Below are 26,089 nucleotides of genomic sequence, written 5' to 3'. Positions count from 1 at the left end.
CCTCTACCACGACCCCGGTAGCCGCCGCCTCGATATCCTCCCCGAGGAGGCATTCCACCCCGGCCAAAACCACCACGGCCCCGTCCGCGACCTCGCCCGCGCGTCATCCCAGGTAGGTTTGTGCGCTTGGGGACGACCTGATAGCAGCAGGATCATCCAAGTCAGTATCATAGCTTTGTATTCTACAGTTAGCGACCGGGACTGACCTTCAGGTTCCTCCCACGAAACAGACTCTCATTCAGGACTAGAGCTTGCGCGACAAGGCTAGGCTCGCTAAACTCGACGTACGCATACCTGCAATGCACCATTAGTCCTCCCATCTCTTGCCAGGCAGCGCGAGAGCACCAGAAAATTGTGTCGTGGATAAGATAAACAAATAAACAGCATCAAGTCATCACGGAGGGTCGAGAATATCGGACTCTAGGGGAATGGGAAGGAGTTCGGAATCCGTAGGTAGGCAGGCAAGCAGGCAGGTAGGTGTGTTGGGAGAGACAAACCCCTTTGGATGGCCAGTAAATTTATCCAATAGAATCGTAACTCGGTTTATCGAGCCGCAGCTTTGGAAGTGGGCTTGGATTTCCTCTGGAGACGCTGCATAATCGACATTTCCGACAAAGATACTCCTCGCGTCGATGTCTTCCTTATCTTCCCGCAGGTTCTCAGTTTGCTGGTCCAGTGATGCTTGCATTTCATGCAGTTTCGCCGCCTCAGATTCCATCTTCGTTAGTCTTTCTCTCATGGCGGCGATTTCTTCCTAAGAAACAACGGTTAGCTATCAATCAAACGCGCTATAAGCTATAACCCATGGGTCAGAATGGGGAAGACAGGAGCGTTGTATGTTTACTTCATCATCTCCACCTTTCTCATGGCTGACCATATGCTCTTCAGCAACCTCATCTGTTGTGCTCGCCATAATGGGCTGGGGAGGTGTAGGAAATATAAGGCAATAAGAAAGGAAATAAGAAAGATCAAAGAATGGTGGGGTTTTAATATTAGGAAAATAAAACAAAATTGCAGGTAAAGAGGTTATGTGGTGATCGAGCTGACCGTTGAAGGCCTCTGAAAAAGTGATGGAGTAATAAACACAAAACTGGCAGATCACGTTACTTCACCATGGCAGGGAGCAACCCAGGGCCTATATATACAACAGAGGACTTCTTTGTGCTTTTATAGTCAATAGCTAGTTAAACCAGGTAGATAGGTTTATTAGGGGTTAAAAAAGAAAGAGAACCCGTCTGTAACTTAGGAGTTATTGAATAGGAGGGTGGAAGAATTATAACAAAACGTCTGCTTTTGTTCTCTACTAAATAAATTGATCGCAAGAGCCATCCGAAACTAGCTGAGATATGATACCACAGCATGAGAAAATGCAATAGATATTACCAAGCTGCAAAAGGGAGCCTGCTATGTCTTCGTTCAATTTTGTGGCTTTGGTCTGAACCATGCCACACCTATGGAGCTGTCGATCAACATAGACCAACATCAAATGGTCGAAACAAATACCGTTCTCGCTGAGCAATACTAGTACACCAAACCGCTCGAGTCAGCTCATGTGACTGTGTTTACACTCGAGCTAATATACCTTCCACTTCCTAGGGTACACAGCAAAAGACAAATTATTATCCGGTAGATGTATTGCCATGAGGCTGAGTTTTCTCGTTGCTAGATGACCCGGACACCACAAATGGAGCGGATTTTGTATCGGATGGCGTGAAGTTAGATGCAAGTGGGGAAGTGACGACAGCAGGGCGGTTCATTGAATCATGGTGATACGGGGCTTCTGGAGGCGGTGGTTTTGGGGGTAGGTGGGATGGAGTACCCCATTTAGCAATTGAATCTTGAGCGTCGGTTTGCCGCCCGTATGCTGGTTGCTGGCCCACTGCATTGGAAAGGGGTCCTTTATATTTATAGTGTAGTGAAGGAGGCGATGGATTTAGTCCGGGCTTCGATGTGTCTCTGGAATTGTGTCGGGAAACGTTGTTGAATTGAGTGCTCGCGTATTGAGAGGGCTGAGTGTTATTCTCAAAATAGACTGCATGCGAATTCCCAGCTGGAGCAAATGATCGGCTTTGAGGGCTGAACCGTGTACGAGAAAAGCTACCAGGGGCAGGATGAGAGGATTTATTGGGCATAAACGGCTGAGCGGACGCTAAACCCTGTGCGTAAGGAGTTTGACCGGCTGCCATCGCGTTGGGAGGCATAGCGGGCCAGTGGACAGGAGGTGACCGTGCCATAGACTGGGGAGAGAATCCGGGCTGGAAAGGGGCTGGTGCCCATGTTGGAGTTGGTTGCGAATATTGGGGAGCGTTCGACGTTGAGTAAGTAGGTGCTCTAGGAGACGGTACGGTGGAAGCACGTTGAGACATCATAGGTGAAACCTGGGTAGCATGCTGGTATTGGGTATATCCTGGAATCTGGGCTGGGTGGCCATTCTGCCAGTTATTCTGGCTTGGGTGCGATTGTGTTCCAGAGTATGCGAGCATTCCATTCATACCTCCGGGTGGTGTGTACATTGGCCCAGTCGGATTCATTGGAGGGTAGTTTACCCCAATACCGGGTGAATTCTGAGCTACCACGTAGTAATTCTGAGAATTAACGCTCCCGTTATGCGGGGAATTGTGATAAATTGCCGGTCCGCCTGAGAGCGGAGGAGTTGTATAATAAGCGTTGAATTGTGATCTTGCTTCAAAACCATCATCCTTTGGAGACCTCGGTTTTGAGGGTTTCTTCCGCCCAGTTCTTGAGCTTGACCTAGAGATGTCGGCGCTATGCTCTCCACTACCGGCACCCTCGGTCGATTTTGACTCAGGGAAGTCCCTAAATATTCGCTCTCGTGCTTCCTGATACTTAGCTTCACGCTCTTCTCGGGTTAGATTAGCACGATCTTTCGAGGGTGTAGCTCCCGTCGATGATGTGCCACCATTCCGATCCTCATCGTTGGCCCCATCCACTCCAGATTCCGAAGCAGTTTTTGAAGGAACAGCCGAACTTGGAGCTGTACTTCCCGCGGAGTTTTTCTCTCCAGGTTGCCCTAGTCGGCGCATAATCTTCATTGCTGGAGCACTCGGTGGCGGCGTGTTTGTATTAGCTGGATGTAACATCGTCAATGGGGTTGGCCTATACTTTATTAGTATCATAAACCTGCACACAAGTCGTTCGAATACGACTTACAGCCTGCTCCATGGCGTTCGATGAAGCCTGACAGAAGTGACGTTGTTATCTACAAAATGCGTTAGGTGGTAGTAGTCGCCCAGTTTATGAGCAAGTAGGCGTCCAAACGAGTTGCACGGAGGTAGCTCCAGTGACCCCTCGCTTTAGAATCAGTTAGCATAATATGGGGCAATAGTGATAACCGGAAAAACGGTACCTTGAATTTTTGATGAATGACACAATCTTTTCTTCTAGTTGAAGTAATAGAAGACGGTCCTTAGGCGAGCTCATGGCCTCCATGAGTTTTTCATCTGGCTCACTCGGGAATCCGTGAAGGTTCCGCTCGCTCCCTGTTACCGGCATATTCTCCACGGGAAGAACCCCATTTCTTCGTAGAGCATCTTCATTGAGTCGCAGAGCATCTTTTTTTAACAGTTCGGGCTCTCGAAGTAAGTGATTTTTGCGATCTGCGCCACGGCTTGACACGGCCAGGTTTGAATTGACCTGAGAGCTAAGCGCGTCTGCAGCCGGGCCAAGATATTCATCTTCTTCTACAGCTTGAACACTCGCGCTGTCGTCAGGTCGTAGGGACTCCTTTTCATCCATGGCAAATGTAGTGACAGAAGCCATGCTTTTGGAATCGAAGCTGGCAGGTTTCGTGGATGAATTAGAGAGATGAGTTTGGTCATCATCGAACAAACTGTCCGTTCGTGGCTGCCCATCCTCTTGGATATCGCCAGCGGGTTCTGGCGTAGGTTTTCCCTCTTTTTCCTTTGAGAGATGAAGACTATCCAAGGTTTCGATCAGGTCATCTCCACCTTTAATCGACGCCGCTGTCTGTGAACCTGGGCTTTGGACATCTTGGGCCGGGAGAGTGCTGGATTCTATGTTGAATTGGTTCAACGGACGGCTGTCTGACCGAGCACTTTCATTATAATTCTGCGTTTCGGAGAGCACTGGTTCAGTACGAGAGTGCATGGCAGCAACCTAGAGCAGAATAATAGTTAGCAAAGCACGCGTGTATGGACCTGTTGAGGTTTCCTGTACCTTTGCAAACAATGGCCGACTGCCCGATTCACCTAGCCTCGATGTCATTGCAAAAACGAAGGGCCGGTGGCCATGTGAAAGGCAGAGAGCGGTCGGTATTGATTCAAACAGACGTTGGGCACGTAGATATCAACTGATAACAATCAGGGGGATCAAGGGATAGAAACGATATCTCTAAGAAAAGCTAGGATGCACAAGCCCAGATACGGTGACGACATATCTCTGAGCTTCAATACCCGTCATGAATAATGAGTTCATGGATAAACCACAGGCTTTTCCGACCATCCAACGTCCAAAGTTCAACCGCGCGAAGGCGCCGATAATTTTCTCCCGGATCGAGGCTGATATGGAGGATGCGGTCGCGGGCTGGCAGGAGAAATGTGCCTTGGACGAGCAGACTCAACGCACGTAAAACAACTAGGGAGTCGCAAGGGAGTCGACGGCAGAGGTAATCCGTATACACGCCGGACCATGCAAGGGGAGGACGGCGCTCTGATGGAGGTCGGCTGGAGTTCGACTTGGGATCGGGGGTGAAGATGCCCTTTTGCCCTTTTGCCCTTGTGTGGCCAGCATAAAAGGGCTTCCGGCTTAGTCAGCAGTCAGAGGAAACAACAGCTCCCCAGACAAGACGACCAGTTTATTCCACGATGTACAAGACAAGACAATCTACGACGAGCTTGGATGAAGGATGAATCGGTATCGCAATATCCCAGGGCGGGCGGCCTCGTCCAGAGCTTCTCCCACGACCGTGTGCCAGAAGTGTTTGAAGAAAGATAGGTCTATCCTCGCCCACAGCAAAGACAGACGGCTGTACTGACCGTGTTTTTAAGCCACTACAGCTACGAGTGCACGACACAGCTGCAAGAACGTCCCTATGGAGCTCGTCCGTCTAGAACCCAGCAGCTATCCAACCCGCGCCTTCGGCCAGAGCTCTCGACTGATGTTCCAAACGATTTGCTGAGAACGTAAGCCAGCCAATACACCACGGGTCTACGAGCTATATTAACATCCTGTACACAGCAAAGGGATTGCTGATGAGCAGCTGAATCGGTCAAGAGAAGAACGGTCAAGGTTAAGCCGGAGCCGGAGCCGGAGCCCGGGAAGAGACTATCCCAGTGCCACTCGCAGTTCAAGGAAACGAGCTAGATCTATATCGTCGTGCTCTTCAGTATCTACTATATCGACTAGTCGCTCGGTGTCACCCCCCAGCCGTCCGCAACGAGACAGACACAGCTCGCCTTCGCAATCAAGGGCTCGTTCTCCAGCAGGACAGGTGGTGAAAAGGCGAGAGGTTGAGTCTGATGCCTCCAGCCCTCCCGCGAGAGATGAACAGGCTCAAAATCGTGACTATACAAGCCGACAACAACGACCCCGGCATTCGCATCCCCCTGAGCCGAACAGGCGCCGTGCAAGGTCTAGAGAGCACATACCACAAAAAAGCAGATCAACGCAAAGGAGACGAGAAAGGTCCGTTAGTGAGGATGATAACAGACACAATTTACCCCCACGCGATAGGAGAGCCCATCCACAAAATCGTCCTGGTTTCGAGAGCCATTCCGCTCAGCAAAAGTCTCCGCCTAGGCAACGAAGCTTAAGCCCATATAGCAAGCGCATAGCGTTAACACAAGCCATGGCTACATCAGGTAGATAGGAAACGCAGAACGCAAGAGATACAAGCGCATTTATAAGCGCCTTCCTGCCAATTGTAATCATTAACTCCAGTCCTCTCCCTCCCTCCTCACTTGTTCTATTTCTTCCCGTTCAAGAGAGTGAATTCCCTGCACGAGCATTTCACCGTCAATACCGGCGGGCTCCTCGTCTCCACCACTCGTCCGTTGGTTTTCCATCGCAGATTGTGAATTTTGGATCCGCTGCCTGACGAGCTGGGCCATGGCGTTCTCGGTCTTGACATCCAACACTTTCATCTTCTGCTCAAGGTCTCGTTTGAGGTCCCAGTTAGGCTTCTTCGGTTGTAGGTTAAATAGGTCAATAGGTTTATCGGCGTCTTCGTTTTCATGCGCTGCATGAGCCGTCACAGCAGCGATTTCAGCAGCCTTGTCTTCTAGCGTAATGGCATCTCGCGTGGGGTCGCTCTCAAATCCGAGCTTTGCGCCCCTTGATTCCCAGTCGTAGTTTCGACCAGACAAATACTGAGGCGCTGTGCTGCCCGTCGAGTTGCTTTGGTCCGCAGTGTCGGTCTCGGGCTCGGGTCGTTGTCTCTTCAGGGATGCTAATTTTGCAAGGCGGGCTTTGCGGTCGGCAGCAGCAGCGTCTAGGGTTGTATGTGAAGAAGACATGCTCACGGACTTGTAAACGCCTGTCCTGAAGAAAGATGCAGAGCTGTACGGAGTATACTCCTTCGTATAAAACTTGCTCCGCGAAGAGGTCGTGGTATGTACCGCCACAAAGCCACAAGCAAACTTTCCCGTTTCGGCATTTTTTTTTTCTCGGGGGTTTTAGCCTTAGCGTTGAACAATTTTATATCTTCTTCCTCCATCAGCTTCTTCAGAAACACCTCACCATCAATTATCCATTATCGAGACGCTGCCTACAACGCGGATCCAGCCCAACGATAACGCCGTCACAGTCCAATGCTCACTATTCGATTTCCCTGTTTTCATCTCATTTCGGTCGTTTAATATCCCCCTACTTCGCCCACCGTTGTTACCTTCATAGGGTATGGGAAACAATTACCCAGAGGATCTGACTACTGAGTTATGAGCCCTCTGGTAGGCCGAAGGAAAAGCCTATACTCGCCGTTGTTTGCCGTACGGTCGGGGGCTTTGCATGTCAAACCTATCCTGAGGCCACAACATGCCTCGATTGCACAAATATATCTCGTTTCGCTCCCGCTCATAGCTCGAGCGGCCCATTCAACGCAATCCAGGTACCTAGAACCTTTGGCTAGACGAAATAATGGTGATATCCGCACCGCACCCCAACAAAAGGATGGGGCTGGAGACGTCTTCAGACGGATGCGCGGCGAATCAAACGAACGGTTGACCCAAAGCTCATTTGATGACAGCGAAGACAGCAACGAGCCCCATGGAACCGATGTCTGTTATATAAGAGTGGGACAGTTTCATTCAATGCCACAGCACGAGAGATTAGAAATCTTAAATGCAATTCGTATCCGGTGTAAGAAGCTTGACACGACTCCGGATCGCTTTTTATACGCTAAAGAGTTCAGAGTGAGGGAAAAGTCTCTCTTTCCGTTCACGGTAACCCATCCAAAGTGGAGAGAAAACATACAGATCTTATTTAAAAATAAGTTCGATGATGTTCCTGCGCCTGAGACATGGGAACAGATGGATACTGAGGAGGATTCTCAAACTGTCGCTCAATGGGCCAAGGATATTTTGGGACCGTATAGCCTAGCACCCTCACCGAACATACGGTGGTTGCAACTTCCTCACAGTGAAGCTGCAAGGCGATGGTCCGATATAACCCTGTGGCTCCTGTTGCATTCTCCACGCGATGCCCTCAAGTTTTTACTGGCGACATCCATCTCCTACTCTCCTTCATATTCTATGGTCTCCGACTGCTTTATCTATTTTGAAATCTTCCATCTCAAAGAATTTGAGCGCTGTCCAGAGCTGCGAATGAGATACGTCTCCTGCGTGCAGCTTTGTCTTAGACCGAAATCTTTTCCTTTCCTATCAACAGCCGGGCAACGTGGGCTTCGGCTCTATCTCAAATACTGCGATTCCCATAGGGTCCGGGCCGTTTTCGAGCGTCTCATGTCTGATTCAAATTTTTTGGCAGTCAAGACCTTAGTATATTTTATGGATCTCTTTACAAGGGATGGCGATATTTCAAATTCGCTGCATGCATTGCGTGCTATTACAACACGATATCCTTCCCCAACTCTCCTCAGCTCTAAAGAAGTTATACCTCGATGTTGCAATCTTCTAAAATTTGAGCGCTATACCCGCAACCCCGACGGCAGTCTTACCTTTGAGATCTTGCCACAGATGCTGGGAATGGGAATACGACCGAATTTGGCTATATTTAATAACATCGTGGAATACGTTTCGAGTACCAATGACAGTGACACGCCCTTGGAGATACTTGAACTTATGGAAGAGCGGGGAATTTGGCCGGACTCCTATACCTACCTGTTAGTTCTGCACAATGCAGTTCGCCTTATGAACCGCGAAAAAGTGGACCGAATTCTCCATAAAGTCACAAGGGTTAACCTCCTATCAAGGGAGCCGCACATTGTCAACAAAACACTGCATGCAATATTGAAGTTTCGCAAAACTACAGGGATAGGTCAAGAAGTTCCTGCCACTGAAACATTCGAGGCAATGCTGGAAGTTTATAAGAGAGCGCATAAAGTGCAACCGCTCATTGATCTGGGACTAATCCCTGAGAGCAACGATGACGGAAAATATTCGACCACTAGATCTCGCCCTCCAAGTTCAACACTAGCCCTCATGATCACGGCATATCTAAATACGCAACCCAGACTCTTCAGTATTTGGCAAATCTTCAGACGCTTCCAGGATCTAGTTAGCGCCGGACACCGTGACTTTGTCCCTATGCTTAGAACTGATTATATCTTCAACATCTTTATTATGGCTTTTCGATGTGACAGCCGGGCGATAGCCAAGTGTTTCAGGATTGTCGACTACATGCTCGAACCACTTCCTAAAGCTGCATTCCAAATAACCCGGGCCGGTCTTCGACTTCCTCTCGCAAAAGCGCGACCTTCAAAAATAACATGGACGATATTGTTGAACATATTAATTTGTAATGACAACATAGCGGCCGCAGAGAAGCTCCACCAAAAGATGAAAGAACGCGGGATTGAGGTCAACTCCATGGCATGGAACATATTAATCAGAGGATATGCTCAAAATCAAATGGTCGAAGCAGCAGCTAAAGCGTTGAAGGACATGGAGAAAGAATCTTGGTTACCTGACAAGCACACTGTTGAAGCTTTGGGATTGATTGATAACCAGGAGTTGCTTCGAACTATGCTTGATGTTCTAGACTCTAATGAGCCTGAGTCTGAGCCGGAAGAGGACGATCTGACTACTGCCAGAGAGTGGTAACATTTGCTATGCGCTTTTAACCCCCTCCACCAAGATATTGTACCATAGATATATTGTATTATATTCCATAGATGATTGAAACAACTAAATGTCCTTCTTTCATTCTGTCCTTTCCTTTCAAGTTATCATCCGGCAGGTGCGAAAACCAGGCCTCGTAATTTCTCTATCACGTTATACATACTCCTTAAACCCCGCAAGCGCCAACCGAAAAAAAAAAAATGACTATCAACTAGCTAATTGCCTAGAAAAAGAGAAATCTGCCACCCTGTCAGGCAAAGTTCTGGTAGTATATTTCAGCGATGGGCGGGGAAGGGTTGTAGACACTCACAGCCATGATGATGCAACAAATACTGACATACGGGCTTAGTCTCTCACCAACTCGAGCACATTTCCAGAATATTCCGAAAAAGCTGTCCAGTACATGTTAGAGATTAGAAGCATAGTTAGGATAGGAATATAAACACTACCCATTCTGATGGCGGTCCATAATTCCAGGCATTATGCTGTGCGCATAAGCGCTTGTACAGATAATCAGGAGTATCACGAGTAGAAGTGACTGGAAATTGAAGAGGGCAGCCTAGGGAATGGTCAGATAATGCAATCTTAAAATGGCCAAAAACACAGAGATTCATCATTAACCTACCATGGTGTTCTAGCGGGCTCTCCCTACTTCCCTAGACAAACTGTGTATTTCGAGGTTCTCTTTTTATGTCCTGGTTTGCTTCATGAACAAGAACAGCGAAGCCTGAAAGCCAAGTTATGGTCATGTGACATCATTAAACGCGCGCTAAGCTTAAGAGCTCGGTTAACTATCGCCAGCCTACTTTGGTACTTCACGCCAGCATCGTCATTCTCCTGTAAGGGCATTCATTCCACCGTCAGCTGGGAAATACTTGCCATCTACGTGGCCCAGGTCGAGCAGAACAAGTGCCGGAGCTGACCCATCACCCAAGGACCGGCCAAAATCTATAGCAACAGGAACAGCGCTCATCTCTTGTTGAGCAACGATGTCAGAACCGAGAGTCCGCCTGACCCGGCACCAGGGCCAACTGAGCTTCGGCAACGAAAGTATGACTTAATCTAGTCTATTCAGATTTGTGTCTGTTTCTAACTGCTGGTATTACTTAGTTCGACAACTACTATACGCTTACGGCGACACGTCTCCTCACGCCAGCTTCCCGCAGGAGCCCAACGCTGAAACTGTCCGCGTCCTCGACGAAGTTGTAACTGATTTTATTATCGAAACCTGCCATGAAGCAGCACAGATTGCCAACTACGCCAACCGGCAGAAAGTCAAAGCTGATGACTTTCGTTTCATTCTACGCCGAGATCCTGTTAAGCTCGGCAGAGTTCAGGAGCTGTTCCGGCTAGAACGTGAGCTTAAAGAAGCGAGAAAGGCTTTCGATCAAAATGACGATCGCTTAGGTGGAGGCTTAAAAGAAGCCTCCAAGGCAGAGCTGGCTGATCTGGCCGATGCGGCTGGCGTACAAGATGATAGCGTATCCAAAGATGGTACCTCAGGACACAGAGGCAAGGGCAAGAAGACAAAGAACTCGGGAAAGCGTTTTTCTACCGACCAGTCCGTCGCTGGCGCTGGTAAAAAGCGGAAATTGGGCTCCGTCGACGACAATATCACATAAATAAGTACCTCAACATTGATACCCGGGGGATAGGCCTAACACATACTCGGATATTATTACCATTTATTACTGCTTTCGAGATCGTGCCTTTCGATCCCCGAGCAATTGTGAAGAGAGAGACAATACCCATTCAACCAAGTTAACGATAATACTGGAGGCATCTTCGCCTATCCCCAGTGGAATGGCCGCCTGATGTCATCACCCAATTGTACAAGCTGGCCCTGTCCGCAACGGCGAATGGACTCGTAATGCTTTGACACTAGTTACGGACTCTTAACATATCGTTTGCACAACGACCTCTGATCATACATTACTGATGGGCTAACCGAAGCAATGGATCAATATCGGAAAATACATACGACCTGGCATAGAATGCCGCGTTGATCCACTGCGCAATATCTGTTGTGACAGAAATATGAATCCATTTCATTCATCTACCTGATTAAAACCCCCCTTTATGCGGGAATCACGCAAATACAAACTCCAAAGACGCCTTCATTTTCCCACAACCGACACGAAGCACGACTCCAAAATGAATTTATCGAACGGCCTGCCAGCTCCATAACTATAGTTAATACTGGGGAAAGTGGTGGAGGCCAAAATCGCAGATATTGCCTAAGCCCGCAATTCTTCCGCCTGAGCTCCCCGCTGCCCACCACGACCTCTGTTTGTTCGGTGGCCGCCACGCTGGCCGCCTGATTCTCCTCCCGTGTTTGCTCCAGCTGCGTTACCACTGCTTTCTCCGCCCCCTCCCAACGTAAGCTGGGCAGTTGCAAGTCGGTTAGAAAGCTCCATTTGTGTACGGATGGAGTTGGCAAGGTACGAGACGACAAGAACGTCCTGGATATGTTTGTTACTGTGAAAACGATTAGCTTGATCCTGTAGACATGTTGAAATATGAAACTTGACATAGAAATTGGCACATACAAGTCGCTCTCGATTTCAGCAGCATCCACCTTTGGTGCGAGTGCAAGGGCGTTCAGTAAAAATTGACCAAGGGCGGTGGAGGCGGGTGCCTCCTCGTCCATTACTGACTCCACATATCTCGAGACACGGTCGATCATTCCAATGACTTCCTCAATGGACCTTTCTAGGTTGTCAATGTCTGTGAATAGGTTCGTCGCTCGATCCTCTCTATCTCGTGCTGCCGCGATTGCCTCCAGCCCGTTCTTCTCTGCATCACCGTATCTAATCTCGTAAGGTACCGGTATAAATGCTGCGCTATCCGCCGCTCGCTCAGTCGTAACACCAACTGGCGCTGAAATATACGTCCTGGTCACAATATCCTTTCCGGGCTCCGTAGAAACGGTCAAGTGGACGGCTGGATGAGGCCACGTCCCATCCCCCTGGCCACCGTAAAAATTTTGAATCAAAGCTGAGAATGTATTTAGCTCCGAAGACGTTGCGTACCACCCGACCAGAACTTCCTTTGGGTTGGCTTTTAAATGAAGCGAAAGCATCTGTTTCTGGTATTCCATGTCGACTTCGACCTGGTCAGTGGTCTCCGTATGGCCTACTGCGAAACAGGTACGGATCTCGACTTCTGTCCCATCCTCAGATCGAGTGCCAAGGAGAGTACCGATGACTCGTTCCTGGTCGGCATTGCGTCGAAGGGAGTGGTCAAGGATAGAAAAAATAGCCTAAATCCACGGTAATCAGCCTAAGCGACGTACAAGCTGTTGCTGTCTCGACTGACCTGAGGTTGTATGATAACGTTGAGAGGGGCAGTGGTGGGCGCAACTCCAACAGTGGCGGGTCCCAAGGGCCGCGCAATGTGAACGAAGGAGCCAGTGTCTGCCATGATTGCGAAAGTGTAGATGTTTCGTTCGAAGTAGAATTCCTACGACACGGCTGGTGCTTTGGGGGCAGCGATTAGTTGAGGGGTGGTTCCTGTTCCTTGGAGGTGTTCATTATTTGTGTGTGGCGGAAATTTTCTACGCTTAGATAAGATAAGATCCAGATCGAAAATACTTAACCTGGGAACTTACAGCGCGCGCATTTAAGAATTATTCTTCGTCAGTAGGCCCGAAGCTGGCTGTTGCTGGATAATTCAAGCCCAGGACAATGGCAATTCATCATAAGAGAGCTAAGCCCCAGCGGGGTAGAGGTTCTAAGTCTCTTCGAGGCAAACGACGAAAGTTCGAGACCTCGAGGCTCAAGGATGTTAGGTCTGCTCAGATCAAGCTCTCTCCTCCACCTGGTATAATTACTAACTTATCTTACAGTGAGGGTAACTCTTCCGAAGATGAAGCAGAGGACGTCAGTCGTGGCCCGGTCGACGAACTGGACGGTAGCGAGGGCTCCGATATATCTTCCGGGAGTGACCTTGACGAGCAGCCGGATGAGAATTCATATAGCACCCTCTTAAAACTCCTGCATAATGGTGCCAAATCAGACGAGCCGGCGCGCAAGAGACGAAAAATTAGATCTGACACGCCGCACACAGCCCAGCATGAAACATCTGTACAGGACGATGGAGATGTTGAGGCGGTGGACGAGTTGGCAGTTATGGAGCCATCAGATGAGGAGAATATGGATGATGATGTCTCGGACCAGGTGGATGGTTATGACAACTCTGGAAATGATGGTTGGTCATCCTCATTCGCTAGATTCATCTATAATTGAGAGAACCTCAGGGCTAATATGGTTTGCTGGATATAGGAAGAAACGACCCCTTTGAATCCCATTTCGGAAATCCAGACGAATCTGAATTATCCCAGAAAATTGAGGCTTCGTCTAAGCCCTGGCGCTCTATAAAATCGGATTTAATTGAGGGCATGTATGTTGTGGCCGGCAGCCCAGATGCAGGTCATGCAACATGTCCTGTCTTGCCCTCGACACCTACGCCTGCTAATCTTAAAGTATGTAACCTCTGATATACTAAATTCCTGGATGTCCTAAAGTTAACTTTTCGCTAGCTAAAGCAAAAACTAGCAAGAAATGCCGTCTCCTTCGACCCTCTTAGCAACTGCCTAACGCCATATATATTTGGATACCATGACATTCTATTTTGCTCAAGGACGACCAAAAATTCAGCCAAACTTCGTGATCTCTATTGTTTACATGCTTTGAATCATGTTCTTAAAACCCGAGATCGCGTAATTAAGAATAGTGCGACTTTGTCCAAGGAAGATGGGGGGGATATCGAACTAAGTGATCAGGGCTTTACAAGGCCCAAGGTTCTAATGATTCTCCCAACCCGACAAGCTTGTGTCCGTGTCATCGATTCTCTTTCTAAGCTCTATCCAACGGAACAACAAGAGAATAAGAAACGATTTATGGACAGCTTCTCTGCACCTGATAATGACGATTGGGTTAACAAAACTGAGGATTTCAAGGAGTTATTTGGAGGTAATGATGACGATATGTTCCGACTCGGTTTGAAGTTCACACGGAAGTCCCTTAAATACTTCTCACAGTTTTATAGCTCCGATATCATCCTTGCAAGTCCACTTGGGTTACGAACTGCCATAGAAAAGGAAGGGTAAGCAAAGCTCCGCCTCTGACTTTCTTAACCATGTGTAACGTTATTATTTTTAGGGGGAAACGGCTCGAAAATGATTTCCTATCCTCTATAGAGATGGTAATTGTGGATCACGCAGATGCCCTCATCATGCAGAATTGGGAACACGTCGAGTATGTTTTCTCCAATCTCAACCTTCAGCCTAAAGAAGCACATGGCTGTGATTTTAGCCGAGTACGAAAATGGTACCTTGACGGTCATGGAAAGTACATTCGCCAAACGCTCGTGTTCTCGGCCTTCATTACTCCAGAGCTCAATGCTCTGTACGGCTCACAGATGCAAAACATATTCGGAAAAGCAAAAATCATACCAAAATATGATGGGGCTATTCTCAACCTTCGACTGCTGTCTTCTGTGAAGCAGACTTTCTCCCGCTTTGATTCGCTTTCCCCACTTAAGGATCCGGAAGCTCGCTTCCAGTACTTTACTCGAACGGTCCTCACCAATCTTTCTCGGAACTGGACGGGGCCAAATTCTGGGAAGGGGAAATCTGGGGGAACCCTGATATTTATACCATCCTACTTGGATTTTGTCCGTGTCAGAAACTACTTTGCCAACTCCACCCAGACCGCTAACATTTCGTTTGGCTTAATATCGGAATACACATCCGTGCGCGATTCATCAAAAGCTAGAAGCCATTTCATGAACGACCGGCACTCTGTCCTCCTCTATACTGAACGCGCACATCATTTCCGGCGATATAATATTCGGGGTGTCAGCAATATTGTGATGTATGGACTACCTGACAACCCAATGTTTTGGAGCGAAATAGTCGAGTATTTAGGATCCGGTCCTGGTGCTACAGCTGCCGCTAGTGGACCTATTCCTACCCTAAGGGTACTTTTCTCGAAATGGGACGCCTTTAAGCTAGAGAGGATCGTGGGGACAACCAGAGTTCGAAACATGTTGTTAGAAAAAGGAGGAGATACATTTACATTTGTCTAGGCACAGCAGGCACTGCAAGGAGGTAAACGAGCCAATACTTTACCTATTTCTTTATCTGCTTATATCCCACGATATAGTACGAGCCCTACGCACCAAGGCTGATCTTTTAGATGTATTATATGGTATTAAGGACGCCCTAAGGAGCCAAAGCATTTCTATGTTGCACAATATGTACATTTACCACTTTATATCGACATTTAAACACCCAGCCCAAATCCAGTGGTATATGTATTATGTCCAAGGATAGTATATGTGAATAGCCCTCTGGCTGGGTTCTAACTGTCTATTCAATCACTATGGCTGACGGTGGCTTAGCAGAGCCTCGGTTTCACCCTCATCGGCTAACGCATGGTCCTGAGCAGTCCACCGTTTTGGCAACGCTTGATTCTCGACGTCATGATCACCACTGAGGTTTTCAGGATGTTGGCAAATAGGCTCCGCGGGCTTTACTCCCTTGCTACTGTCGACCTTTTCATCGTTCCTAGCTGAAAGTGCCACATATAACGCACTTAGAAGAATGATAGTTGATCCCAGCCAGCTGGTAGGGGAAGGTGTTGTGTTCCATATCACTTTGTCATAGAAGAGTGCAAAGATTATCTGCAAATACAACATAGACGTAGCCTTGGAACCATGGGTGGAAGGTTTCCCATCGCTTGTTGGGGGGACGTATGAAAGACCAGCAGTCAAAAGGTACTGGAAGACAAATCCGCATAGGCCCAAGCTGATGAGTAGGAAGAGCTCCATGAGATTGGATGGGAGTCTAAAGCTGACGGAGGGGATGACAAGGACTGCAATCAAGCACATAACGGAGGTTGAAAGAGCGAAGTAATTGACGCTCACAAGAGGGTGAGCACGGCGCCCAATCTTACGGATCATGGTATACGCAACCGTTGCTCCTACCACTCCCACGAGCGCAGCCGCAACTGCGAGAAGATGCTGTTCCAAGTCGGGATCGTGATTCACAGAACTTGGCTTTGGGCTCCCCGGAAAGAGAGCCATTGGCCGTGCAATAAGGACCACCCCAAAGATCGATATAACTCCGGCTAATTGCTGGCTCCTTGTGAACTTCTCGTTAGGCATGACGAGGGATGCCGCATAGCAAGAGGCTATGGGTATCAGAAATGTCAAGACCGTAGCTTCAGCGAGTGGTAGGTAGATCAAGGAATAATATAGACTCAGGACGCCTATAAACCCGCTGATACCACGGAGTACTAGAAGAGACCGTATAGCAGGCGCACCGAAGGGGTCAGGCACCTTCATATACCACATGTACATGAAACTGAACATTGCCGTTGCAGGCATTCGAACAAGTAGAATCTAGATATCCAGGTCAGTTCAGGTCTACTCTATGCCATCGAAGCGTCTTGAACCGGCGTTGGATTCGGGAGAAGGAGAAGAAGAGAAAGAAACCAACCTGGAAAGGAGCCATGCCTTTGCCATGGGGGCCATCTTGTTCTAATATCCGCGCCATAACATTCATGGAAGCACCAAAGAACTGGGCGAGTAATACTAGAGCCATACCCTTGCCCTGTAACCACATCTGCCACAATTTCAGGAGCAACTGGGAGGACTTTGCAGGATCTCTCGAGCTGGGTTCATGACTTTGGCTTGAACCATTCGTCGCAGTACGTTCTTCAATAGGCGCGTTCATGGGTTCATCACTGTTTGTTAATGGTTCCTCGCCCTGTGTTTGGGCTAAACTGGAGGACGACGCTTGTTCGGCATTGTGTTTAGAGCTCGACATCGCGTCGGAGGCGTAGGAAGTGGAAGGGAGAGAGAGAGATAGGATGGTAAAGGGATATCTAACAAAGTGTGAACAAAACGTTCTCCCATATCGCTGACAGCAAGAAAGGAAAAAAAAAGTTATCCGATCACGTCTCGGCCTTGACAAATATTTTACCCGAGGATATCTGCGTGGGGGTAGCAGACCACGGAGGATGAGGTTCTATCTTTCAGCTTCAGCTTCAGCTTCAATTTGTGGTAACAAGCAGTTGTCTCTACCGGCTAATAGTACCAGAATTAATATATTACGTTTGTACAGAAGGAAATATGAGCCCCTATTAACCAAGACACTGCCAGTAACGTAAATCATCCCCTGCCGCGAAGAGAATCCCCCATGAAACCCATATCAATAATATCAATATCAGAAGACTACGTAGTTGCTGCAGTGCTTTGCTAGCCATCATCTTTTCGTCCCGCAATTTTTGCAGCCATAAGTTTGGCCTAGCATCTCATACATTAATAAATAATCATTCCTTTCCAGCTCCGCTTGAAACATTACGGTCAGTATCTTCATCACTGCCGGATGGCGACACAGGTTGGCTAGCTGTGTTATGAAGCGAAGTTCGGCTTTTCATCATCTGCGTATTAGATGTGTTAGTGATACAAGCTGCTAAACCGTGAGACTGCCTCCAGCAAGAAGAATCATACCCATGATCGAACCCCGCCAATCAGCCCTAAGCTATAGCCGGTAGCAAAGTCTTCGCTTCTACCGGCCACTCCTGGGCTTTCTGGTCTGCTGGGAGTATCGGCTTGTAAATGGGACCTTCCACCTGTCGGCCAAAATATGCTTTGGTTGCTAGGAATTGCCGGGTTGGAACCCCAGTTATGGCCGCCTTCTTGTCGTGTAGGGCTAGTAGGCCGACTGTTCTGCCACAGGTGACGGAGCTCTTTGCTCAATTCTTGGCCAGTGGTTGACCAGTTATTCTTGATAGCGTTGCGGAGTTCCGTTACGTGTCGTTTGATTTCGAGCTCGTTCTTCTTCACCCAGGAAACGTTCAGCTCCTGTCTAGAAGCTCCTCGCTTGAACTGTCGAGCTATGTATTTATCGTAGTCGCGTACAACCCTAAGTAGAACATGGTAAGAAGATAGCCCAATAACCAACCCTGCTTGGAAACAGGTCTACAAGATGAACAGGGGAGGGATAGTATGGCCGACATACTTTGTGATGATGCCCGTAGTGCTGACACCCTCGGTTCTCTGGGTGACGAGAAATTTGCCCATTTGTTTAATTGGAGAATAGATGTCGTCTCCTTCATCAGCTCCGTAAGGCAAGTCGTCGTGCGCCACATAATCAATCTCGTGCTCTTCGAGAAACTCGGGGCTCACGATCCAAGGGCAGTTTGGAATCACCTCGTCCACCCATTTACAGTGGCGTATAGTTTCTGCTCTCTCTGCCTCGTTCAGGACCGTCAGACCCTTTCGCTTGTGCGTCTCCGCGTCACCGGTCACGCCGACGATGAGATATGTATTTGGGATTAAATTCTTAGCCTGCTCTAGCTGACGCATGTGCCTGTATATGAAAATGTTGGTTAGCGGTGGCCAGCATCCTCACACCGATCTAGTACATACCCGAGGTGGAACAAGTCAAACACTCCATCCGCGTATACTCTCACCGGCCGGTCCGTGGGAGGAGGATTGGTGTGATAACCCTTGGGATCCTGGATCCCGGGGTATGTAGGTACCTTGGTATGCTCGTCTAGCAGTACCTGCGGTGGTGTCACGATAGACTGTCGCGACCCCGCTCGCCGCTTTGCACGATTTTCGATATCAATGCTCGCCTCCGTGGTCTCGGACGGCTCACCGGGGTCGACATTGCTTGTCGAAAAGTTGTTTGGGTCTTGATTGTCTTCAGATCTATGCTTCGGGTCCTCGGCCACAACAGACCGTCTCCGAGCCCGTTTAGTGGGCGGAACATCAGCTCCATCACGCGACAGAGCAGCTATCTTGTGCTTCGAGGTCGGAGAAGCTGTGGCGGCGGTCGAATCGCCAGCATCTTCGCCAGATGCGTCGCGGGAGGTTGGCTGAAGAAGCTCTGCTGGCACTGGAGTTGGTGCGCTGGATGCAGCGTGTAGGTGCGAGGAGCTGCGCTTCCGTTTCGCCGATGAGGGAGACGACGACATCGTAAATAGTGTGTGTGTGAAGAGAGCGGACACCAGCTGTCTCTCCGGTAGTAGCTGAAGAATATAGGGGAGAGAGATGTCTCTGTACTGAGACGTGAAGGCGAAAACAACAGCTCAGCTCCAACAAATAATTTTCGCGGTTTTTCAGGGGCCGAACCCGGGTGGATCAGCGTTTGTTCCAGGTATTTAAATATCGAATAGTGTCCTCGGGCACATTACCTGCCCTTACGCGGTAACCTGTAACTGATGAGAACGCTCAAGAGAACGCTCAAGCTCAGAAGGGTCGTTGTGTTCGTGTACGACGATGGCGTTCGTGGTTGGATCTCCTTTGTTTTTGCTTGGAAGGCCACTATATACATACATAAAGCACGTAAACAGACAGCTGCGCCGGATAATAATTCTACACAAGGCAGGGTGCGAGAGAAGGAGTGAATGGTCGGAGACTGTCGACCGAGACGTGGTAGCTAGTATAGCATCAAGCAGCGCCGGCAGGAGTAACAATTAAGACAGTATGCGTATCTCGGATTTTTAAAATGCAGCATATGGAAACCTTGGTGCGCCTCACCTGTCGGGCCATCCGTAGCTATAGGGACGAGGGAACAGAGAAGAGGGAGGATAAAAGGAGTAGGGAGAAAAGAGGTAGAAGCAGAAGCCCGATCAGAGTGAGCGACGGGAAAGATAAAAAGACAGAGGAAACACCCGATATTCCTTTCAAAGAATGCGGCGATGAGAGTTGCTTCCCAATCCCCTTTATAACAGCCAGTCGTTTTTTCAAGCCAATCGTTTCAGTGTATCGTCAACCCTTAATGAACATATTCCTCCAGTGGAAGAGACAAATGCAGCGTGGAATAAACAAATCCTAACAAGTAGATAACAGCCGGATAACGGAGAGAAAACATCAAATATCCCCAATTCGTTTAATTCGCCATAAATTGGCCAGCTTCGCGTCAAACCCTGAGTCTTCTCATGTAGGACAGTAGACGTAGATGTAGATGTAGATGTAGACGTAGACGTAGACCGAGAGGGAGAGAAAGACCCCAGGCAAATAGATAATATAAAGTCAGGGCTCATCAGGATCAGGAAAAATGTTAGATTCGCGCCTGCATGTGGCCAGAAGAACGATGGAACTAATTAAACACATTTGCAAGTCACAGTCGTACTTTCACCCAGCCAGCTGTTTTGCAAATTTTGACACAACACAGGCAGTAACAAGTGAGAGTGAGAGAGAGGGGATCCCGACTGGGAAGAGTTGAGGAACTGATTTCTCTGGCCAGGAATTACGAGGACTGCGGTTTGCTGTTGTTATCTGACGCTGTGTTTGGCGAAGAGTCCGCGGTTGGGAGAGGTGAGGCAGATATGACACGAGGCGATTCAGTCAGGCCTTCGTGTCCTGCCGATTCGTTCGAGGCGGTTGATTGTTGGCTCGCTTGCGGTCCAGGCGTGCCCTCACGCTCCTTTCTTTCAGACTCCTCAGACTCGTCCGTCACCTCTCTCCGGATCTGGCTTTCCAAGTCCTTGTCTTCATCGGCACTATCGAACATGTCTTCGTCGCCCATATCTGTAAGCACTTCGGTACCGTCACCAAGGAGGATGATTCGTCCCGACCGACCTGTTGGGCCTGTTGAATCATATCCATCGGGTCCCTCGTCAAACTGCCGGCGGATGCCCGGGCCACGGAAACTCGCTATTCGAAAGAAAGAAGAAAAAAATGTGTTAGACTGGGAAGATTTTGTATACCACCCACAATTCATGCTGTGTTCGGGGCCTCACCATATTCGGGTGGAGCACAGGGGCCATCTCCATTTGCCACTCTCTCAGCAATGGTATTATACCACTCCTCTTTGGTTTTGCCGTGTAGTAACCCTATAATGACCATGGTCATGTTGTCACAGCCCAGTCCACCGGTTTCCGGGTCTGAGGAGAGACAGTTATCCATCATATTCTCACAAATACGATGTAGCTCCTGCTTCGCCGCGATACCCCTCCTAACAAATTCTATTACAGCCTGCGAAGACTGACAGTCCCATATACCTATAATACAGTATCGACGTTAGATTTAGAGCTTTATCTTCCAATAAGACATGGGAGACTAACCGTCACAAGCAATAACTAAGAATTCATCATCTTCGGTAACTTCATGGGTTGTGACGTCGGGATTGGCAGTTACGATCTGCTGCTCAGGGGTTAAATCTGCGGCGCGTTTGAATTCAAAGTCCCCCAAGGCTCGGGATAGTGCCAAGTTGCCATTGACTCTGCCGAAGTCGACGAAGCCGCCAGCGGCGCTTATTCGTGCCTTCTCGCCTATCCATAGTGTGAGCTGGCTGCTGTAGGAATGGGTCAGGAGGGAAACACAAAGGTATACCTTCATTCTGTGGTTTATGATCAAAGGACAAGGGCTTTGCTCGGCCTTTGACACCGAGAACAGATCTGGAGTCTCCAGCATTGGCCTGAGAGTATGGACGTTAGAAAAAAGAAAAAAAAAAGAAAAAAAAAGAAGTTACTGTAGAGACGTTTCTCAACGTACCACTATAATCTTATCTCTTGAGACTATGGCGACGGAAGCTGTGCAGCCAGAGATTTCGTTCTCGTATTGCGGGTCTAATCTGGTCAGTACGTGCCGTAGTAGCGTCAGGATGGATGAAACGACATACCCTCGAGGATAGCACGGTCGGTAGCCAGGAAGCCGTCTCTTAACGCCTGCTCGATATCTCCCTTTGCAAACGACTCCTGCTTGGCAACGATCTTGTGGACCTGCTCCCCTGCGTATAGTGCCATCTGCTCCCCACCATGGCCGTCATAGACGCCGAAGAACGATAAACGCTTATCAGCACTGGTCGGGCCATGGCTCTTGTCGAGGTATTTGGCTTGGATATCTAGAACGGCAGCGTGTGCGTCTTCCATGGTGATTCTCCATCCCTGCATCGCTGACAGTCCATACACGACGCACTCATCCTCGCCTTCGTCCGACTCCTAGAAACACGAATGAACCCCTTTTAGCATGATGCTCGATCAGAATCACGAATGAACCCCTTTTTAGCGTGATGCTCGATCTCCGGCACAGGGAGAACCCGCGTACTCACCTTCTTGACTATGGGCTGCGACAGTGTCTGTCCCATGATTCCAGCGGTATCTATACAGGCCTGCTCGGCGGGCTGCGCAAAAGCTCATGCACCGGCGACGGGCGTGTGTGAGTGTGTCTAAGACGAGCTGCTGGTAAACGTCGACGTAGCGAAGGAGGGCGTCTCCGAGACGAGTCGCGGAGGAGGGACGAGGAGGACTGCAGCTGGCGTAGAGGCTAGGGCTGAGAGGCCTCCAGTTGGTTAGTTATTCAGGCAGCCGTCCACACTGCGGGACAGGAGAAGAGACAAGAGACGGCGAGCGATTCACGGGGGCGCGAGCTGGCAGATGAGTATAGGAAGAAGCGTAGCAGCGAGGAGAGCAGAGCAGAGTATATCCCTGAGACCTATGCTGGAGCTGGGAGTACCGTCATACCGCGAAATCCCTTCATGGCGGGGGTGGAAAAGGTCGAAGTTTGAAGTGTGCGCCCAGAAAAGTTAATCCTTAGCCTGGCTCTACAGCTACGAGATTGATAGTTATAGCATCAAGATAGATATAGATAGATAGATAGATAGATATAGAGATAGATATAGAGATAGATATAGATCAAGATAGTGTTAATGTGCGGATGGTTTTACTATGGCCAGAGGAGCAGTCTGAGCTGTCAAGGCAAGGTCTATCAGATGGATGTCTGACGGCTTCAACTCCGATCTTGGGCTGGCCTGGGACCTTGTCCTTGACCTTGGATGCTGGCGGTGATGTCAACGGGTCAGGTCAAGAACCATCTTGATACCGGTCCTGTCTCTCCCGTAGTAGTCGTCCACCGTCTCCGTCTCCTCGAACCCGCGGCTGCTATACAGTCTTCGAGCCGGCGTCCTGGCAGCGTCAACCCACAGGTGAACAGCCTGGCATCCTTCTCTGCGCAGTCGATCCTCGATATACACCATCATCTGTCTCCCCAGGCCCTGGCCGCGATGGCCGCCCTCGACACATATCTTATGTAGCAGTGCCTTTTCCTTCACCCGGACGTAGACTGCGTAGGCTATCACTTTCGATGTCATCGACGTCGCCGCCGCCGCCGCCATCGTCGTCTTGCCGTAGATGACTCGCGTGTTCGGCTTCTTCCTCCACAGGCTCACGTCGAACTGCATCGCTTCAGAGGTCGGGAATGTGCGCCGCTCGATGCGCGAGATGGCTTCGATGGTGGCAGTCGCCTCATTTTGGCCCAGGGCGTGGATATCCCCGATGACAAGAGGCGACTCTGCCATCTCTCCTCTGTGCTGGGGACTCTCCAGCTGCTCGTTCTCTTCGTCTTCGTCTTCGTCTTCACTTGAACCTTTGTGTTTTTATCATGGATGACGTAATCATCATCTTTTGGCGTGATGAAGGTTGACTTCGGCATCAATATAATAAATAGATAGCTTACAACTGGTGTCGAGGACGCCGGATGGTCCTCACTTATAGCTTCTGACATGGCTCCCCAGGACGACAAGCGACAGGCTGCAAGAGAAGTCATCGATATCCTCCACGAGATCTCTACGCTCCTTGTACGGTGTCAGCCCTTCCCCTGCCTCTGCGGATAGACGTTAATGATTTCCTTCTAATGGCGCAGAATACCCATCTGGACAGGACGGAGCTATCGCTATGCGTCTCTCTCATCGAAAACGGCGTGAATCCCGAAGCTCTGGCTGTAAGTACTTGTGTCGTGAATACATCACCCCCTGAGCATGCAGAAGCTAATTAGAGGTAGAATGTGATAAAAGAGCTGAGGAGAGTTGATGCGGATAGCGATGACAAGCCGTAGATGTCTACTTGTACTTTAAGGTCGACCATACATGTTTGTGCCTACGAAGAAACGATCTTACCAGCAACTTGTGTTGACGATGCATATGGAGATTCCTCGGTATAGTTGCATGAACAGATATTTATTGGTGGTGAGGATTCAGTGCAATTTAATATAAGAATCCAATTCCATCGCAATCATACCAATACGCAGTAGATTTCAACGCTTGAGGCTCTGCTATATCCCATCCTGCACGCTGGCCCGATTGTCCTTGGTTTGGTCACTCTTTCCAGCAGTCGTCTCGGTCGTAGTCTTCTTTCCGTTTGCTTCATCGGTCTTCGCATCCTTTGGCTTCGTGTCCTTCTCATCGTCACTATCTCCAAGGCTGAACGGGTCGTTGTCAGCCACGGGTGATGGCTCGACGGCTGAGAGCGGCTGCCACTTGCTCGACTTGTTCGCGGACGTGGTTCGAGAGTTAGATCCAGAGTACGAATCCTGGATCTCTTCCGGAGGGCCCTCCTGGAACGAAACCTTGCGGCGGTCTGGGGACGCGCTCTTGGCTTTGAATAAATCTGGGTTCGCTTGAGGGCGAGGAGGACGCGGTGGGGGGACTGTGGTTGGCCGGAGTCAGTCAAGTTTGAAAAAAACCAAACAAAAAACCAAACAAGTATAGAAAATTGAGCTGTACCTTCATTATCCCGGAGCTCAAGCGAGGAGAAGTCATCACCTAGCACATGAGGGTCGGCGTCATATCGCTCACGGTCTACGCTCCGCCTGTGCTCTGTACTCCGCCTGTTCGGATAACCCTGGTCGTTATGGGCATTTGTATATTGTCTTTGCCTATGTCCATGCTGCGCGTCCTCGTCGGACTCCTCCCCATCGAGTCTCTTCTTGAAATTCTCCACCCAGGTGTTCACCCTCGACTGAGTTTCTAGGAACCCTTTGCGAATATTCTCCTTAATTATTGGCAGGTCGTCTGTAAATATATCTCTGTTAGAAGTGCTGCTGCAGCAATAATAAAGTCTGGTGTTCCTCGGCTCACCATCAATAAAGCTATGTTCCCGATCATACAGCTCGTTTGGCTTTAAGCCCGTCCCCCTTTGCCCTGATGCCGGCCCATGCTCCCATGGAGACTGCGGAAAGCCCCGTTGTCGATCAGAGCCACTATAATGTTCTGCTAGCTGACGTGCATATCTCTCGTCGTCTTCAAGCTGGCTTTGGGCCGTGGAGGTTGGCACCCCGCTTACAGGGCGAGGGGGCATCGCAGGACGGACATCGTCTTGTGCATCCGGGTCCGACATACCTGCCACAAATCAGTTACAGCCCGTCTCCTTAAAAAACGTAATGACACACAATTCACCCACCGAGCAATGCATTAAAGGCCCTCTCAACATTTCCGTCACTAGCAACAACTACCGCCTTTATGACAGGGGCATCTATGTTCGGGAAAGCCTCCCTAAGGTCCTCTGTAATTTTCTGATGGGGGTTGGAGGGGCGCTGCGACTGCATTCCTGCCGCCTGGTTCGCAAGATTTAGCTGTGAGGACGACCTGCTGCTGATGGGCGCTGATGCTAGTCCAGATTCTTGCGGTTCGTCGTCGAAATCAAGCGGACGCGCAGTAGTTGGGGATTCGGGATTGATGCTGCCCGCCGATGTCTTCTTCGGGGTGGTGCCCTGTACCGTAGAATTTAGCTGGTTGCCTGCATCGTGGGATTGGATTGTGAAAGAGGGTTGCCTAACTAACATACCACTTTGTCTGTGTCTGCCATTACGAAACAGTATATATTTTGCTGGTATTCGCAGTTATATTCCAGGCTAAGACCAAAAGTAGCAAGGGCGCTTTAAGATCGAGTAATAGAGGCGTCCCTATCAAGCCCGCGACTGTTAAATATCAAGATACGTGTCGAGAATCTAGAAGAAATGCGAGGTTCCCTTTTCCTTTTCCTACAGTCGAAGAAGTTGTGACGCCATCAAACTTCGTG

General features: G+C 49.2%; 11 protein-coding genes across 11 annotated transcripts; 3 read left to right on the top strand and 8 right to left on the bottom strand.

Annotated features, from left to right (window-relative positions):
* Positions 1–394: 394 nt before the first annotated feature.
* GIQ15_05636 (RNP domain-containing protein) lies at positions 395–913 on the bottom strand (the record flags this gene model as incomplete). The annotated part of the gene is made up of 2 exons (XM_033553053.1): positions 395–754; positions 845–913. 2 exons carry the CDS (start codon positions 911–913, stop codon positions 395–397), a joined length of 429 nt encoding a protein of 142 aa, XP_033404197.1.
* Positions 914–1,619: 706 nt separating this feature from the next.
* GIQ15_05635 (uncharacterized protein) lies at positions 1,620–4,245 on the bottom strand (the record flags this gene model as incomplete). Its single annotated transcript, XM_033553052.1, has 4 exons — positions 1,620–3,117; positions 3,172–3,312; positions 3,368–4,137; positions 4,198–4,245. The coding sequence occupies 4 exons, from the start codon at positions 4,243–4,245 to the stop codon at positions 1,620–1,622; spliced, it is 2,457 nt and encodes an 818-aa protein (XP_033404196.1).
* Positions 4,246–5,381: 1,136 nt separating this feature from the next.
* On the bottom strand, positions 5,382–6,494 carry GIQ15_05634 (complexed with Cdc5 protein Cwf18; the record flags this gene model as incomplete). Its single annotated transcript, XM_033553051.1, has 3 exons — positions 5,382–5,612; positions 5,700–5,774; positions 5,940–6,494. 3 exons carry the CDS (start codon positions 6,492–6,494, stop codon positions 5,382–5,384), a joined length of 861 nt encoding a protein of 286 aa, XP_033404195.1.
* Positions 6,495–8,171: 1,677 nt separating this feature from the next.
* GIQ15_05633 (pentatricopeptide repeat protein) lies at positions 8,172–9,257 on the top strand (the record flags this gene model as incomplete). The annotated part of the gene is made up of 1 exon (XM_033553050.1): positions 8,172–9,257. One exon carries the CDS (start codon positions 8,172–8,174, stop codon positions 9,255–9,257), a length of 1,086 nt encoding a protein of 361 aa, XP_033404194.1.
* A 1,007-nt stretch (positions 9,258–10,264) lies between these two features.
* Positions 10,265–10,897, top strand: GIQ15_05632 (uncharacterized protein; the record flags this gene model as incomplete). The annotated part of the gene is made up of 2 exons (XM_033553049.1): positions 10,265–10,325; positions 10,386–10,897. 2 exons carry the CDS (start codon positions 10,265–10,267, stop codon positions 10,895–10,897), a joined length of 573 nt encoding a protein of 190 aa, XP_033404193.1.
* Positions 10,898–11,512: 615 nt separating this feature from the next.
* GIQ15_05631 (uncharacterized protein) lies at positions 11,513–12,698 on the bottom strand (the record flags this gene model as incomplete). The annotated part of the gene is made up of 3 exons (XM_033553048.1): positions 11,513–11,753; positions 11,825–12,537; positions 12,594–12,698. 3 exons carry the CDS (start codon positions 12,696–12,698, stop codon positions 11,513–11,515), a joined length of 1,059 nt encoding a protein of 352 aa, XP_033404192.1.
* Positions 12,699–12,961: 263 nt separating this feature from the next.
* On the top strand, positions 12,962–15,365 carry GIQ15_05630 (digestive organ expansion factor; the record flags this gene model as incomplete). The annotated part of the gene is made up of 5 exons (XM_033553047.1): positions 12,962–13,065; positions 13,123–13,484; positions 13,559–13,758; positions 13,816–14,381; positions 14,438–15,365. 5 exons carry the CDS (start codon positions 12,962–12,964, stop codon positions 15,363–15,365), a joined length of 2,160 nt encoding a protein of 719 aa, XP_033404191.1.
* Positions 15,366–15,659: 294 nt separating this feature from the next.
* Positions 15,660–19,267, bottom strand: GIQ15_05629 (putative DUF6 domain protein; the record flags this gene model as incomplete). Its single annotated transcript, XM_033553046.1, has 7 exons — positions 15,660–16,471; positions 16,604–16,682; positions 16,780–17,167; positions 17,266–17,369; positions 17,796–18,210; positions 18,307–18,657; positions 18,717–19,267. 7 exons carry the CDS (start codon positions 19,265–19,267, stop codon positions 15,660–15,662), a joined length of 2,700 nt encoding a protein of 899 aa, XP_033404190.1.
* A 1,277-nt stretch (positions 19,268–20,544) lies between these two features.
* Positions 20,545–22,383, bottom strand: GIQ15_05628 (protein phosphatase 2C Ptc2; the record flags this gene model as incomplete). Its single annotated transcript, XM_033553045.1, has 7 exons — positions 20,545–20,951; positions 21,038–21,298; positions 21,362–21,568; positions 21,630–21,714; positions 21,792–21,865; positions 21,919–22,237; positions 22,348–22,383. The coding sequence occupies 7 exons, from the start codon at positions 22,381–22,383 to the stop codon at positions 20,545–20,547; spliced, it is 1,389 nt and encodes a 462-aa protein (XP_033404189.1).
* A 702-nt stretch (positions 22,384–23,085) lies between these two features.
* Positions 23,086–23,945, bottom strand: GIQ15_05627 (acetyltransferase; the record flags this gene model as incomplete). Its single annotated transcript, XM_033553044.1, has 3 exons — positions 23,086–23,653; positions 23,783–23,897; positions 23,942–23,945. The coding sequence occupies 3 exons, from the start codon at positions 23,943–23,945 to the stop codon at positions 23,086–23,088; spliced, it is 687 nt and encodes a 228-aa protein (XP_033404188.1).
* Positions 23,946–24,344: 399 nt separating this feature from the next.
* GIQ15_05626 (CUE domain-containing protein 5) lies at positions 24,345–25,876 on the bottom strand (the record flags this gene model as incomplete). Its single annotated transcript, XM_033553043.1, has 5 exons — positions 24,345–24,718; positions 24,796–25,083; positions 25,150–25,410; positions 25,472–25,781; positions 25,856–25,876. 5 exons carry the CDS (start codon positions 25,874–25,876, stop codon positions 24,345–24,347), a joined length of 1,254 nt encoding a protein of 417 aa, XP_033404187.1.
* Between the last annotated feature and the right edge of the window lie 213 nt (positions 25,877–26,089).

Source organism: Arthroderma uncinatum (assembly GCF_011692745.1).
Source record: "Arthroderma uncinatum strain CBS 119779 chromosome Unknown scaffold4, whole genome shotgun sequence".
Lineage (NCBI taxonomy): Eukaryota > Fungi > Ascomycota > Eurotiomycetes > Onygenales > Arthrodermataceae > Arthroderma > Arthroderma uncinatum.
The sequence above is the reverse complement of the archived record's forward strand: the minus strand, read 5'-3'. Positions and strand labels throughout refer to the sequence as shown.